General features: G+C 45.4%; 5 protein-coding genes across 7 annotated transcripts; 1 reads left to right on the plus strand and 4 right to left on the minus strand.

Moving 5' to 3' along the window:
- Positions 1–53: 53 nt before the first annotated feature.
- On the minus strand, positions 54–3,708 carry LOC6541529 (CSC1-like protein 2). Of its 3 annotated transcripts, none has more exons than XM_001970480.3 (3): positions 3,505–3,708; positions 1,902–2,819; positions 54–1,846 (listed from the first exon to the last, which is right to left on the minus strand). In XM_001970480.3, the coding sequence occupies exons 2-3, from the start codon at positions 2,811–2,813 to the stop codon at positions 476–478; spliced, it is 2,283 nt and encodes a 760-aa protein (XP_001970516.2). In that variant the 5' UTR covers positions 2,814–2,819; positions 3,505–3,708; the 3' UTR covers positions 54–475. The 3 variants fall into 3 exon arrangements, with proteins under 3 accessions (XP_001970516.2, XP_026835335.1, XP_026835336.1); XM_026979534.1 differs by lacking the exon at positions 3,505–3,708 and adding an exon at positions 3,401–3,485; XM_026979535.1 differs by lacking the exon at positions 3,505–3,708 and adding an exon at positions 3,426–3,484.
- LOC6541254 lies at positions 3,134–5,579 on the plus strand. The gene is made up of 2 exons (XM_001970481.3): positions 3,134–3,166; positions 4,025–5,579. The coding sequence occupies exons 1-2, from the start codon at positions 3,134–3,136 to the stop codon at positions 5,321–5,323; spliced, it is 1,332 nt and encodes a 443-aa protein (XP_001970517.2). The 3' UTR covers positions 5,324–5,579.
- Positions 5,440–10,775, minus strand: LOC6541844 (potassium channel subfamily K member 16). Its single transcript, XM_015159266.2, has 7 exons — positions 10,283–10,775; positions 6,943–7,382; positions 6,514–6,865; positions 6,223–6,452; positions 6,034–6,160; positions 5,740–5,841; positions 5,440–5,683 (listed from the first exon to the last, which is right to left on the minus strand). Exons 2-7 carry the CDS (start codon positions 7,245–7,247, stop codon positions 5,612–5,614), a joined length of 1,188 nt encoding a protein of 395 aa, XP_015014752.1. The 5' UTR covers positions 7,248–7,382; positions 10,283–10,775; the 3' UTR covers positions 5,440–5,611.
- Positions 10,776–11,304: 529 nt separating this feature from the next.
- Positions 11,305–13,099, minus strand: LOC6541594 (solute carrier family 2, facilitated glucose transporter member 3). The gene is made up of 5 exons (XM_001970483.3): positions 12,910–13,099; positions 12,110–12,856; positions 11,827–12,039; positions 11,657–11,759; positions 11,305–11,603 (listed from the first exon to the last, which is right to left on the minus strand). The coding sequence occupies exons 1-5, from the start codon at positions 13,024–13,026 to the stop codon at positions 11,350–11,352; spliced, it is 1,434 nt and encodes a 477-aa protein (XP_001970519.1). The 5' UTR covers positions 13,027–13,099; the 3' UTR covers positions 11,305–11,349.
- A 294-nt stretch (positions 13,100–13,393) lies between these two features.
- On the minus strand, positions 13,394–15,397 carry LOC6541896 (solute carrier family 2, facilitated glucose transporter member 3). The gene is made up of 5 exons (XM_001970484.3): positions 15,339–15,397; positions 14,935–15,218; positions 14,163–14,763; positions 13,782–14,103; positions 13,394–13,720 (listed from the first exon to the last, which is right to left on the minus strand). Exons 1-5 carry the CDS (start codon positions 15,351–15,353, stop codon positions 13,443–13,445), a joined length of 1,500 nt encoding a protein of 499 aa, XP_001970520.1. The 5' UTR covers positions 15,354–15,397; the 3' UTR covers positions 13,394–13,442.

Raw genomic sequence — 15,397 nt, forward strand, 5'->3', positions numbered from 1 at the left:
TTTGCAGGCTAATTTTCTAAAGGAAATATTAAAATAATTATAACTCGTACTAGTAGCTCTGTATGCAAAAGAGATATGCATAACTTAATAGTTTTTTATTTACCATAAATAAAAAATTACGTGAAAATAATGCACTTCGTGTTTCATTTGTAAAATATTAGCAGCATGACTGCCTCGAAAAATTAGCGTCGAGCCCTTTGTTAAGCATTTACCAAAGGAATATAGTATATACAGTTACACAAAAAATTGGGAAATTAGGTAGATGTAGATTATAAACAGATCAGAAATAAATATTGGGATCGCGTTTGCGTTCGGGGGTCATATTATAAATGACATTGAGGCTGGTTTAGGTATCACAAATTGCCTTGGTGTTATCCTCCTGTCGTTCTTTCGTATGTAAATCAAAGCTGCCAACTTGCAAAGTTCTCAGTGGCTTTCGTAGATATTTTACAAAAATATTTGTAGTATCTCCCATTTACGCCCCAACACTGTTGACGCTGTATTGTGAGCTGTCGTACTCGGACACGCTGTCAGAGCCATAGCCCCCAAATCCTGCCACTGAGGGTCGTACACTGCTGGTCCTTACCCCATTATCTTTTAGCACATCGGGCACGTATATGGGTGCCGGACCGGCAATTTCCACGATGCTCGGGCGTCTCGTGGCCGCACACCGCTTAATTGGTGACATAAAGGTGAACAAAGTCAGGGTGATAGCTAGGCTGATGATAAGCAGCAGGAACCGAGCCATTCCGTTCTCGCCGCGGAAGTAGCAAATCATGGCCATGACCAGCACCAAGATCACGACCGAGAACTTGGTCATCGTAACTGCCGTGGAGTGGATCTTACCACCCTTTCGTGATATCATGTTTGACGGCCCGTAGGCAAAGTAGAGGTTGTGGCGATCCACGAAGTGTTTTAGGCTGATGTAGATCATGGCGAAGGGCATGATCAGTGGACAGGCTACGCTATATACAATGGCTATAGTAAAAACGAGCGTTGTCCAGGCGTAGTGCGTTCCGAAAGGAAACTCGATTAGTATAGCCTTGCGAATGTACGGCGTCTCAGCCTTGGATTTAGCCTTTAGCAATGACCAGATGTACACAATCAGCTCCGGGAAGCGTAGCAGCTCCAACGCAGTACCAATAAACGCAGCCGTAATGATGTAGTTCACATAGAAGGAGCCGCGTTCAGGCAAGAAAACGCACTGCCAACGATCAGCCTGATTTGTGAATCCCCACTCTAGCAGCGCCTGTGCCGATGTCAGTCCGAGGGAAGGCAGAATCAAGATCATCATAAGCAGATAGCCAAAGCACTTCGTCATGATTGAGTAGTTCTGCTTGGAGCGCGTGTAGTGCCGCATCCACTTGTCCGAAATAGCAACAATCACGGGCATCAGTGCCGATAGGGTCCAGAGCATCAAGGTGGGCAGGAAGTCGGCAACGAGCGGAGAGATCTTGCCCTCCGTTTCCTTTACCCATGGTCGACTGTTTAGAAGGCTTACCACCATGGCCGGCGTGGACAAGAAGAAGAGAACAAGGAATAGCACTGTATTCACGCAGAAGAACTTTAAGTACCAGTGACTCTTATTCACATTCAAGTTCTCCCAAAAGAGGTCATCAGGCGACGGAGCGAACACCAAGTGCCATTGACGGTAGGTGCCCGGTGTAAAGTGGGTTACAATGTTCTGGGCCTCCTGTACAGTGGACACGGTGATAAACGCAACGTCCAGGGGCTCATTCATGGCTGAAGCACGCAGACGGGCAACATCGCCGGATAACTTGCGCTCCTCTCGCTGGTAATACTCGTAGGCGTTCTCCTTTTTGCAGGAACACATGTCTGGTTTGGCCTATAATAGACTGTGTGAATCGGATTCTCTACAAGTTTGAAGGATATGAACTTACCATAAGAGTATCCCTATTCCTATGCTGTTCGCAGTACAATCGTGCTTCGTGAACTCGCTCGAACTCGGCGTTCCTCACGTAAAGTCTTGAAATGTTGTACGCTATGGACACATTTTCGATGGTGACGTCCGGAAAAAGCTCCTGCATATAGTTCCGTACCACAGTCTTGTTACGATCGCTAGAGGATATGTTTGAAATCATAATAGTGCGGGTGGCTGCCTTCTTGAAGGCATTCCGTCCCGAAGCTCGCCGCATGATAAGTACTACGAGCGGAATGTACAGTATCGTGATGATCGTGTGCACCCACAGCCAAGGCGACTCCGGCGAGAGATTCGCCATTGTGGTGCGGCCGAAGGCATTCACATCATACGGATTTTCCTTGGGACCATTCAGGAAGTTGACAGGCAGGATGATGACTAGCGAGACGATGGTAACCAATGCCATTACAGCCATTAGGTGCTGCTGAAAGGACAGGTAGTGCACGGCATCGGGTCCAGTATGCAGCAGAATGGTCTCCTTGCGCAGTTTCAGCGTAACCCGTATCCAGCCAAAGAGACCCTCCTCCGGCTGGATGGGGGATAAGGGCGTGGAGTCGGCAATTCCTTGGGAGGTGGCACTTGGCCTCGGCGTCACCTGCGTTGAAGTGCTCGGCTGGGGATCGACCACACTGGCGGCTCGCGAGTAGAAAATCTCCGTCCAGCGCTTTTTGCTGCCATTGCTGTTGACCAGCGCCAGACGTCCAAAGTCACCTGCCTGGTGTCGCAGAGTCGTAAACAAAAGGATCAGGAGAACCCAAAAAATTGTGTTGAGTATAAGGGTTTCCGGAATGCCATTGTAGGCGGTGGTAAAGAACGAAGTGCGATTGGCCACCGCCTGACAGTAGGAAATGTTGTTGTTATCAGACATGACCATGAATCACTGAAAAAACAAAGAAACCAGAAGCTATAGTGCATTTGAAAACACTGATTCAGAATCAATAAGAGCCCAGCTGATCGGGGTTTCTCCGATGCAATTTCTTTTTGTTTGTATATTGATAAGTCCGTGGGAAAATCTAAACTTTTTATTCTACCAGTGCCAACTGTTCGGTTTCCTGCACGCCTCCCACACAGATTAATCTTTTGGGTCGCTCGGGCAAACCAAACAAAGTCAGCAGACCACAGATACCGATGCTGGTCTCGAAGGCAATGTGCCCACAGATTAACCCAATTAGAACTAGAAGATACTGTATCTTTATGGACGAAGCCAGAAAGAGCGCCAACAAAGGCGTTATAAATCAAGCTAGTCTTAGAAATGAGATAATGGGGGATCAAACATGTTTTTGTTGGCATGAGGCAACCTGGAAGGGGTTGGTTGTTAGTGGGGGGAGGAAGCACTACGTCATGTTAGTCCACCTCCACCACCTTTATTTTGGCTTTGTTTTCGAAATGAATCATCGTTAATCTATTTTCGGCTTGGTATGTCGCGTGGCAAATGTGCAAAATGCAATAAAAGAAACGCACTAGTCGCATTTACTTATTTCATTACTTTTCACTGGCTAAATGGCATTGTATTTGTGTGTTTCTGCTTTCATTGCACTGCGATTACCAAACTTTCCACACCATACCTTCGGTAAAATGTATTATTCTCAGTGACTTGTTTTTCGTAGCTTCACACTAAACATCAGCCATGAATATCCTCAATTGTTGTCATCAATAAAATCAACTTTGTGTCGTACAAAATTATATGGAATAATTGCCTTTCGCTCCTTTACTGCATGTAACTGCCAGTTACCGATAACTCACTGTTAAATATCGATTGTCAGCATTAGAGGTAGTCGTGAGCAGAAACCTTATATTAAATATTAATTGTTTTGAATAATAAAAAAAAATATATATATATATAAATAAAAAGATGATTTAAATAGGTATTTTTTTAATATATTCAACATATTAATGGGATATATTGTGGTCAGGAAATATCATCACTAACAAGTCTAAGAATCGTATACGATGCAGCCCTGTGCTTCAGTTTTTTAGAATTTTAATGGTTTTTAGTGCTCTACTGTCCTGTTCACAATTCTTTTAGGTATGTCAAATTGACATTAATATACGACTTTTAGTTCCTTTTAACGTTGCCTCTTACAGACAAAGAAAATTTTGTTTCAGACTTTTATAAGACTTGAACCGGCACTTACCCACCAAATCTTAACCATGCAACGTGCACCACCAAAGGAGTTGAACTTCAAGACCCAGCTGCTGTCCGGCAAAAATGTTCTCCTGGTGGAGAGTCCTGGTTACGAGAGCGAGCTGTTCATGCCGCAAATCGTCGGGGGGCGAATCACCTTGCAGAACGTTATACCAAATCGCAGGTGCTGTCCAGAGAGCAGGATGTTGTCGGATCCCTTGATGGGCGACATGGGCTCCAGAAAAAGGACTGTGAAGAGTCCTACACGGCGCTCCTTTGCCGCCGTCAATCTCGCAACCCCAAAGGCCAAGAGCACCCCGATAAATAATTCGTCTCTTAGAACTCGGGCTGGTAAGGAAAACGCCGTTCCGCAGCTAACGCCAGAGAGGTTGCGCTGCCGACCCTTTCACTTACCTTCAGATGGGGAGATGGACATAGACGAATTATCATGCCAGGAGCAGGCACCTGGGAGCCTGTCATCCTCCAAGTCTATGATGTCAGCTTGTACAAATAATAGTCTTTCAGAGATTGAGGTGTTATCGCCAGTGATTTCAAGCAAGAACGGCTCCAATGTCCATGCTAACGAATTGGGCCGTAACAACTTTACGCCCTTAAGCATTTCTGAGACAAGAATCCCACCGCCAGTCATGCCAAAAGAGAACGTAATCGAACAGAACCTTCAAGCGATGGAAGTCGTCCACAGCAAGTCTAAACCCAAAGTATCCGCCCTACGGACATATTCTCGTAAAAAACCGGGCACCGCCAGCAAAGCAAAACCGACACCCGTGTGGTCTCCTCTTCAGAAGAAGAAAAAGAACTCGTCGGTATCATCCACCAAGGTGCCGTCTCCCACCATGAAGATGGAAGTGCGTTATCGAAAATTGATAGTTGACACCAAGAAAACGCTAGCTGCCAATGATCCTAGCAAATTGTCTCCAGGGCCTATTACAATGAAGAAAATCATAAGGAAGCAAGTGACAGGAAAGACACGAAAGCAATTTGAAGCCCTCAAAGTCACTGCCTTTGACTTATTAACCAATTTGTGTGTGGGCAACATTTCCGAGGATCTGGTCAAGCAATTCCAGAAAGCCTGTGCGAACAGGGTTTGCACCACCTTGCCCAATTACGCAGAGATCGCAGTTGTCCCGCCGCTGGAAATGGATCGAGAGGTGACTGCAATAATGGCCAGGCAGAAGCGGATGGAACGGGGGAGCCAGAGACCAAGGAGCGCTATACCGCTGGATAGCAATCTAGCGTAGAGGCTAATTTTTTTTTAAGATGATCTCGATGTATTTGTTCTATCATCCAGAGAGAAGTGCAAATGCATGTATGCTCTTGTCATTCGTATTAAACATAGAATACTTTAAAATTCATGCTTTGATCTCCATTTATGATTACAAGTATTATACATTTACCAAAAAGGAACACATTTTGTCTAGTTATATGTACAGTTCTACCTTAAGCTAGCCTAGGAGAGCCTACACTAACAGCAAATAAAAATATGACTTTGTACGACGGGACATCTTTGTGATTAGGCCGCTTGGTTTCTAAGAGGTGCGGCACCGAAAGCAGGCCTTGAATGCCCGCTTGATCGCCCGAATGTTGTGAACGACCTGCTCCTGCAAGGAGAAAAGTGCGTTAGAAACGATATTGGGGATATTTCTGTTTAATTTACCTGCATCAAATTGAAGCACATGGCAATGACGGCCATGCCGAGCAGCAGATATATGGCGCAGAGAATGAAGCTGACCTCCACCTTATCTCTGTCGGCGGTTATCTACCAAAAGCAAAATTAGTTGAAGATTTTAGGTATCTTTTCAGAACGCATACAAGTGTGTGTAAGGAATAATAATATAATATTAATCTTTAATCAATATCTTTGCTTTTAGAATGACAACTAATAAAACTTCACATTTACATGCGAGTTCGACAAGGCGCTGAAATAAATTGCATCTATGAATATTCATACCACACGATCGCCTGGCACCAGATCTCCAAATCCAATGCTGCTGAGCGATATGAGGCAGAAGTAGCTCCCATCCAGGTAGTTCCAGTCTTCCCAGCGACCAAAAAGGAGCGCTCCCCAGAGGATATACCTGTAATTATAAGGACCCCTTAGAAGTTCGGATTTGACCAAAGGAGGGAGACACTTCCATACCCGACCATTACGAAGACGCACACAGTGACTGGCACTGTAATCTCATCCGTGCTGCCTCGTATTTCCCGCTCGATATCCGAGTCAGATTCGGTGTAAGGAATATCTACGAGGCTGGAACTCTGCCGGGAACTCCTTGTGTATTCACTACTGCTGCTGTTGGAGGAGGTGGCACTGCTGGTGCTAGAGTAGCTGCTGCTTCCCCGGGCATTCTCCATGTCATGCATCTGGAGCTGCGCAGTCAATACCCAAAATCAGTGAACATTTTTTTGAGTGTTAGGTATTTCAACCCACCGCTCTGGCCAACTGTCGCATTTTTCGTCTTTCGCGGATTATACGGCGCTTGGCCACGCCGGGGCAAATGCGACACAAGCACACCTTTGAGTAAATCCACTTGAAAGATTTGGCCAGGACGTCGCCAATGTTGGACAGGTAGAGCAAGAACAGCGGCATGCCAATTATGGCATACAGAATGGTCACCAGCTTTCCCCATTCGGAGTGCGGCGTAATGTTCCCGTATCCGATCGTCGTGATCACCGTCAGCGAGTAGAGAAAGGCTCCGGAGAAGCTCCACTGCTCCACGTCGGGTCCCTTGAGCTGCTTCTTCACTATGGCCCTCTGATAATCCAGAAGTACGTCGTTGACCCTGCCGCGATAAGTTTGGGCTTACGGCATTCTAATACCAAATAGGTTGCTCAAGTATAGAACACCTGGACGACTTACCGTCTCCTGTAGGCGTGGTGGTCGAAGAAGCTTATGTTCTCCGCCGTCAGCTCCCATATGCGGCTGAGGCATTCGCCGCTAAAGTTCCGTGCTACAAAGCGGTGCGGTTTCTCCGACTTCAGCCGCTCGTACTCGAATATCTCGATGCGCTGGAATATGAACGCTCCGCCGATAATATAAAATGTGACCAGTAGAATGATGCCCACGTTGCTGAACATGAAAGCCGTGAAGTGGCGGCAGTGGTCCTTGAAGCGCTCAAAGGCCGGCTTCTCCTTCCGGCGGAAGGAGCTTCGTTGGGAGGACATGTCTTCGCGGTTCGTTTCCGTTTCGGTCCTAATTCCGGTTCCGGCTGGCCTTCCACTGGCGAGCGCCTGGACATGCTCGGGTTTGGTCCGGCACTCGCATTGATGACGTCTGAAAGGATTTCCGGCTACCTATCGCTGGAAATATCCACAATTAGTTTACCGAATCGCCAGTGCAGAGTGGTAAATAAACAAGTTGCTACATTATCAAAGTGTTTGGCGGCATAAATCTTCTTAAATAAAATGTATGCGTTGCTTCTGTTTGTGTGGGTGGTTTATTTTCATTGTTTGGGATTATCGTGAAATATACGGCCTCAAAGTCGCAAAAATGTATATCAATTCCTGCTGTAATAATTATATGTTTAACATACATTTAAAACAAAATTTTAAACCAACTTTTCAATTTTATAAATCCTAATTCACCATTTGATAATGTTTTCAAAATAAAGCATTCACTTTAAATTGACATTAATTGACAAATGGTTGCGTGCAGGAATTCAAAATCCATAAATAAGCTCAAAAATCCCATTCGAAAATATATACTTTTGGGCCATTAAAATAATTGATTATATTTTATTTCCACTTACTTGCGCTGATTACTTGTTGAAATTTCTAAAACTGCATGTAACTCATGCAAGGTGACGGTTTGCGGGCATTTTTGGGAGCATCGAATATTTCGCCTAGCAGCATGAATGGGTTTTTATTTTTAATACAGTGTTCTATGCTCTCTAATAAATGGCCAACATGAACATGAATTATTGGACTACAATCTTGGCAGCTGGCCTATGGAACAGTCACATCATCTCGTCTCATCGCGACTCATCTCATCCCATCCCCACGGATCGTTTGTGTGTGGTATTTCAAATTTCTCGCGTGGCCGGAGGATGACACTCGTCTAGATTCGAGAATTGATGGCGTAGCCGTGGCGTCAAATTGGAAAGTTTCTAACGATCCGATGCGGCGTCTGCGGTTGCCAAACGCAGCGTTGTTGTTTGTTTTCCGTCTTTTTTTTAGGGTTTTATTTAGTGGGTGTGAAATACGAGTTCATTGGGGATTATTTTTATAAACTTCTGTTCTGGACGGGACCGACAGTCATTCGCTTGATTTGTGGCTGCTGAAATTCCGCGGATCCACGCATCCACGGATCTGGATGGCCTTGGAATCCACCTGCCCATCTGCCCACCTAACGCACCTCATTCGCCCGCCCAGCATATTGGGGGATATCTGGCAGGTATGTAGATACATATATCTTCATTGATTTGCTCAATCTCGCACGCACTCTGCCAGCGGGCATAAATTAAATTTGATTTTCAATTGATGTCTGCCTTGCTTATACATAATTAAAAAATACAAACACAAGCAAATATGTACAAACTAAAAACTGAGGCCTGCCAGCCTGTGTTTGCAATGAAAATACACAAAACCAAGGAAGGAAAACACATTAGCGGATCATGCTTTTCACAGGGCGATTCCGCGGAGTATCTGACATAAAAAACATGCCCCACTGTTTATATTTTGAATGCAATTAAGCCACGAGAAGGACGGACACGGCGATTCTGGCCAAGACTGAGCGCATTTTGTGGCCGGCACTTAAAATGCACTTCGGGCGAGTTTGCCGGGATATTTTTGGCCAGCGGCAGTAAAGCCATTTTCCGTTTTGCCGTACACTCATTAGCTCGAAATGTCTGTTTCGCCTAGCATCGGAATTTTCAATTATAATTGCTCCGAAAATTTCCAAGACGTCCTAACTCGAATCCGCAGATTACCGAAAAGATCAAAGCGGTAGGCGCAGGAAACGACTGGCCAATGCTAATGTAATGTGTTTAGATCTTTCTCAGAAAGCGGTTCCACGGGCAACAAGAAGAGGGATAGAATAATTCAATTTATGTAGGTTCTGTAAATATCCTAAGTGTGTTGTTTCAATATTTTGCTCGGCCACTTGAGTTGCCTTTTAGTTAGACACTAAGTTGCGTCATATCTCTCGGGTTCTGTTTACGCCAGACATGACTGCAGTGATTGGAGCGCACTTCCCTGCTACATTTTCATGGACGGGGGTAACCTCGTTGCTACACCACTGCCAAGTCCTCAGCCAATCTGGGGTGTCAGTTGTCAGTCATTGCTCATCATGAGACCTGCTACCCTGGCCAAGTACTATGCCATGCAGGTCCTTCGGCCAACACACTTGCACAATTAATTCTCAGCGCTTTTAATTTGCCACGCCAAGAGGAAAACTGAAAGCAGAATTGTTTAAATCTGACAGACAGCCCCAGAATGTTAAGTGTCAGCGGCTACACGAGAGGAGATTTAAAAATTTAATTACGCTGAAAATGCGGTGACAATTGCGGGGCGAAAAGCTAGCTGGCTGGTATGGAAAAAAGAAATTACGGCGACGACATCATCGCCATCGCCATCGCCATCGCCACACATTGATGACCAGCACCCCAATTGACATGACAGATCGGCACAGAAAATGTACGATTCGAAAACTAATTTTCGAGCATTGACCGCAAATTTGGAAAATTGGTGGCGTATCCGGTTGCTTTCTTTGCTTGTTTTCGGCGGAAAAACTAGTTTTTAATAGATTCATCGGCTCTTTACCTGGACGAAGTCAGACAAGGAAAGTCGCGACTATCCGAATATAGTTTTGAAAATTGAACTGCTGTTTATTTATTAAAATATTATTTTATATTTGCTGGAGACCTCTTAAATGGTCCACTTAGAAACTGGAAATTATTAAAAAGGTTATTGACAGGAGGAAAATGTAGGAATCCTTTTGAATTCAATCGCAATTCTAATTGATTTATGGGATCTGGATAGTAAAAAACTATTTACATAAACGAAACCCTAAAATCATATCAATATTTTTCGAAACAGCACCATATTTATTCTCTGCTCACTCTTTTCACATTGATTTATGTTTTAAAATGATATATTTTTGGTGAAGCTTTTTTGGTAAATGGTCCAGCGACACCATTCATTTTTAAGGCGGCATTGCAGTAGTAAAATCCATTTTGTGGTCATTGTAAAGGATCACGAACCTGTTTATCGTTTCGGTTTGTTTCGCTGCTGATGGTGGTGCTACTGATGCTCCTCGCCAGATGCTCAACCGTGACGTCATGAGCGGCGGACGGGCGGCTGTTGTGATCGTTGTTGTTGGAGCTGCGAACGCTTCGTTTATTTTAGCAGCTGATGTATTTGCGAGCTATGCATGTGGAATATTATTTATGTTTGCGCGCTCTGTATATTATTTTATCAGTGTTATTCAACGCGCGCCAAGGAATGCCTTCTACCAGCTACCTTAGAGATTTTCCCGACACTTTTCCGATCCCGATTCCGGCTGATCTGCACAGAACAACTTCTTGGTTTGTTTCGCGTGCCTTGTTTATTTATAACCGAACCACACTTCACCTCACTTCATTTGGCCACCGCCATCTCCGCCCGTTTCCCGATGCCGAATGCGATTTTGGAGCAAGTGCCTCATCCGCCGGCCGTGCGTGCTGCTCGACGTTCCGCTGCCCACTGAGAACCGTACTCGCACCCGTATTTATAGACGGCCATATTGACGCGTTACCTGTGACGTCGCTGCGTTCTACCGTTGGATTCCGAATGGGGATCGGGGATCGGCGATCTTTTGGAAAGAGAGGAATCCCTCTCTGAGGTAGCCGATCGCACCGACTTTATAATGTCCTATAATTAAGATTTTTTAAATATACACCACCTTCACGGTGTTTGCGATAGATGATGTCAGCAATATGTGAAATATTTAAAAAATGTAATTTGTACATTTTTAAATATATACATATTTAATATAGCGGTTTTGTGAAATGCAATTCAAATCAGTTTTTATAATCAGATTATCATTTATATTATTATTATTATATTTATATTATCAGATAAAACCTAGATGTTTTCGAGTTATATTCGATAAAAAACGCCATTTTTGATAAGAGAGCATTTTAAGCTTTTGATTACGCAACGCAAATTTCGTTCACAATAAGATATGCCAAGTATCCAACATGCAAAGAAATCTTAATTTGGATGAGATCCTACTAACAACATATTTATTTTAAATTTCCAGAGATAATCTCCAGTCAAAGAGTCGTGCCTACTTAATCTTGGACTTGAAGCCGTTCTCCATTAGCAACGCCACATCCTTGGTATCGCGGTTTCTCGTCTCCGGAAGATATCGGCAGGTTAATAGGAACCCGTAAGCACAAAACACCACACATAATAGGAATACAAATGGTCCAATCGCCGAGTTCACGGTGGGGAAGATCATGCTAAGAACGAAGTTGGCCAGCCAGTTGAAGAAGCTTCCAAAGGCCATCGCCGAAGGACGCGATGGCGTCTCAAAAATCTCTGTGGGATCGGAAGATATAAGCAATACACCGGTTACCACCGCGGATTTCAACCTGAGCCAATGAAGTAGGGAATGGGCCCCAGACCCATGTTGAATGTGATGATGTACAGCGACAGAAAGGCGATGCAGGCGAATGAGAACTCACGTATGGTTAACTATGGGTAGATAAAGAGGATATCGTGTCAAAATATAAAAACCTAAAGGGCAGCCAAATGAGGTCACCATTAGTTTTAGGCCCACGACAAGTAGGGTCAGGAAGATGGCAGAGAACAGGCAGGAGATCGTCATCATAAGGCGTCTGTTAAAGCTTTTCATTAGCCACGGTCCCAAGAGGGAGGACATGAAGTTCAAAAGTCCCAAGGAGAAGTTGAGCCACATAGCTACTGCTGCAGTGAATCCGGATTGGGTGAAGATCTCTATGGAGTAAAACCATATCTGTCAAATTGGAAATGGTCAGTAAATATCTGTCGTTATGAGTTATATATTTGTATTTAATGTAGCCCACCGAACTAATGCCGCTCATCTGCTGGACAAAGTGGAAGGAGCAAACGATGATCAGCGGCAACTTGAGCCTACTGTTACACAGCACCTCCTTCATGGTGACCCGCTTACGCTCAGCCTCAGAGGTGACTTCGAACTCCGCCATCTCCGCGTTCACACGTCCCTCATCCCGCCGCAGGCGCATCAGCGTGACCCTGGCCTTCTCTCTCCGGCCCTGGGACATCAGGAAGCGCGGACTCTCGGGGAACCAGAAGATGGGTGCCAGTCCGATCAAGACGAAAATGGCGGAACCGGAAAGCGCGTAGGGCCACAGTTTCTCCGTGCCGAGAAGGAAATCAAAGCTAAAGACCTGACCCAAAACAATGCCGCCGGTTATCCCAATGCAAGTAAAGACTCCCACGCTGCCACTCAGCTCTGCCGGAGCCAACTCCACCAAGTACATGGGTTGCGTGGCGTAGACCAGAGCGGCAGCCAGTCCTGCGATCAGTCGCCCCAGCAGCAGCATCTCTATTGAGTTGGCCATCCGACAGAAGAGCTGGCAGATGCAGGACACCAACAAGAGCAATCCACTGAGCGTCAGAATCCCTCGACGGCCTAGCCGGGCACTAAAGATCGGGGCAAACGGAGCGCCGAGCATGCCACCTATCAGGAATATGGAGACCACCGCCGACATCATTATGGTCATCTGGGAGTCGCCCAGCCGCGATGAGTACCGCGTTAGAGCCGATTCCATTATCCACGACCTTATGAACTGGACATGCCTTTCAGTCGGGACTATTGAGTACAACTCCTCGATTTACTCACGGCATACGGAGCATTCACCACGCCGAAGGCATACCCAACTGGGATGACGGTGCCCACGGTGATGCACACACATATGAGCATCAGAAGGGCCGTCCAGCCCTGTTTTCCCTCGGCCATACCGAAATTTATGGTGGTGTATCTGCTTCGATCTCAATGTATTTTCATATTACTTTGTAATGATTTAACCAAAATGTTGACAGCCTAGACCAACAAATTACTAAAGCATACTTATAGGCTATTTAATTCTGTCAAATTTAGACTCACTTTTTTAATAAATATTTAAATGCAGACGTCTTACCAATATCGGGGTCACCAATAGTAGCTTCGGGTGCCTCTTCTAAATTATTGATCAAGGCTTAGCATGACTTGCAAATCAACTAAACTACTTACTTCTCAGTAAATATCTTTCCGTTAGGACTTCATCTCCTACATGGGGAATTCAGATTTATATAGAATATATGTATATTTAATAGATGTCTTTAGAAAGTGCTGTAAACAGTATATGTTTTTTAAGAAAGCCCAGCTTGTTTATTTTATGTGGAAAGGTACATGCCACTTCCGTTCCGCTTGGAGGAAAGCCCATGGCTCATTAGCAGCTTGACATCCTTCGGCTCCCGGCCACGTGTCTCTGGCAGGTAACGCCAGGTGAGCAGAAGGCAGTAGAGGCACACGCACATGCACGGGATGAAGGCAAAGGAGCTCCAAACACTCTGCAGCAAAGGAAAACACATACCCACGAGGAAGTTTCCGATCCACGAGAAAAGGCTGCCCATGGACATGGCCACAGGACGAGGCGAATCCTCGAGGAGCTCTATTAAAAATGTAAAAAAAATTATAAGCTACAAGTGTTGTCTTTGTTTCGCTCTACAAACCTGAGCCTATGAAGTAAGCGATTGGTCCCAGCCCCAGCTGGAAACCCAGGATAAATGTTAAAATGAAGGCGGCACAAAAGTAGGTGAGGACCGTGCTCTCTGATCTCTCCAAGAAGAATAGCCCCAGGGACATGGCAAGCAGGGCTAGAGCACACATAGAGCAGGAAATCATCATTAGAGGACGGCGCGGAAATCTGCGAATTAGAAGTGGTCCCAGAAGGGAGGTGCACAGATTAAAGCTTCCTATTCCCAGATTTAACCAAGTGGCTGCCCCGTCAGAGAAACCCGCATTAGTCAAAATGGAGAGCGAGTAGAAAAATATCTGCGAGAAAACCAGAAATAAACACAAAATCCAATATGAGACATACGTGTATTACTCACAGCATTGATGCCACTAAGTTGTTGGGTGGCCTGGAAGGAACAGACTAGCAGGAGTGGTAGCCACAGCTCCCTATTCCTTAATACCGAGCACAAAGAACTTGCTTCGGAGCTGGACTTGGCCTCGAGAGTGGCCTTCAGTTCAAGCAGTTCCTGATGCACTTCCTCCTCTGCATTTCTTCCACGCAATCGCAACAGAGCTTTCTCACTGCCGGCCGAATCCTGTTTGTGCAAGTAGAGCCACCGCGGGCTCTCCGGAAACCACCAAAGCAGCAGCAGCGATGGTATAACCAATAGGCAGTAGAAACTCAAGGCATAAGGCCACAGTCGTTCGCTCCCCAGCAAGTGGGACAAAGTGACCACCTGGGCGAGCAGGATACCACCAGTTACGCCGATGCAGGTGAACACTCCGACGCTGCCACTGAGCTCCGATGGAGCGGACTCCAGCAGATACATGGGCTGAGCTGTGAAGATTAGAGCGGACGCGATGCCCCCTAGAAAGCGACCAGTCATCAGCATTTCCAGGGATTTGGCTGCACGACACCAGTTGAACAGAATGCCGGAAACAATGAGGAGCATGCTACTGATCACCATGCATCCCTTACTGAAAAGAACACAGGGATTTGTAATTTATTCTTCTTATATAATGGAATCCTTTGAATTGGATGGGAAAATGGGACGCCAACTACTTTTCTCTTAGAAGCGTTAAATACTTCGACGAACACTCTATATAATATGGAAAGAATCCAATCAAAATGTTGTATAGAGCTCTTACCGGCCGTATTTATCGCTAACCACAGCGCTGAAGAAGGATCCGCAGATGCCTCCAATCAGGTAGATGGACACAATGCTGGTCCATAGTATATCTAGCTGGCCGGCAGTGACGATGGTGTCGTATTCGGCCGCCAGAATGTCCTGGCACCACTTTTTTATAATCTCGGCTGGGGCATTGAGAACCCCGAAGAAATAACCTACTGGAATGGTGGTGCCCAGCGTTACAGTCAGACAGATGAGCATCAGAAGCGGGGTCCATCCATTGACTTTTGGCGGAGTCACGTGCTGTAAGGAAGGCAGAGAGATTTATATGATTAGCACTGTGCAATAAGCACAAACGAAAGACTTAAGAAACAAACTCGTCGCGGATGAGAGAGAAAGTATCAAGAAAAGGTTTTAAATCACCATTACAACAACCATGGCGATGGAACGATTCTGACACCGCAAAAGCTAAACCGAAAGTG

The sequence above is a fragment of the Drosophila erecta genome, unplaced genomic scaffold (assembly GCF_003286155.1).
Source record: "Drosophila erecta strain 14021-0224.00,06,07 unplaced genomic scaffold, DereRS2 tig00000055-arrow-pilon, whole genome shotgun sequence".
NCBI lineage: Eukaryota > Metazoa > Arthropoda > Insecta > Diptera > Drosophilidae > Drosophila > Drosophila erecta.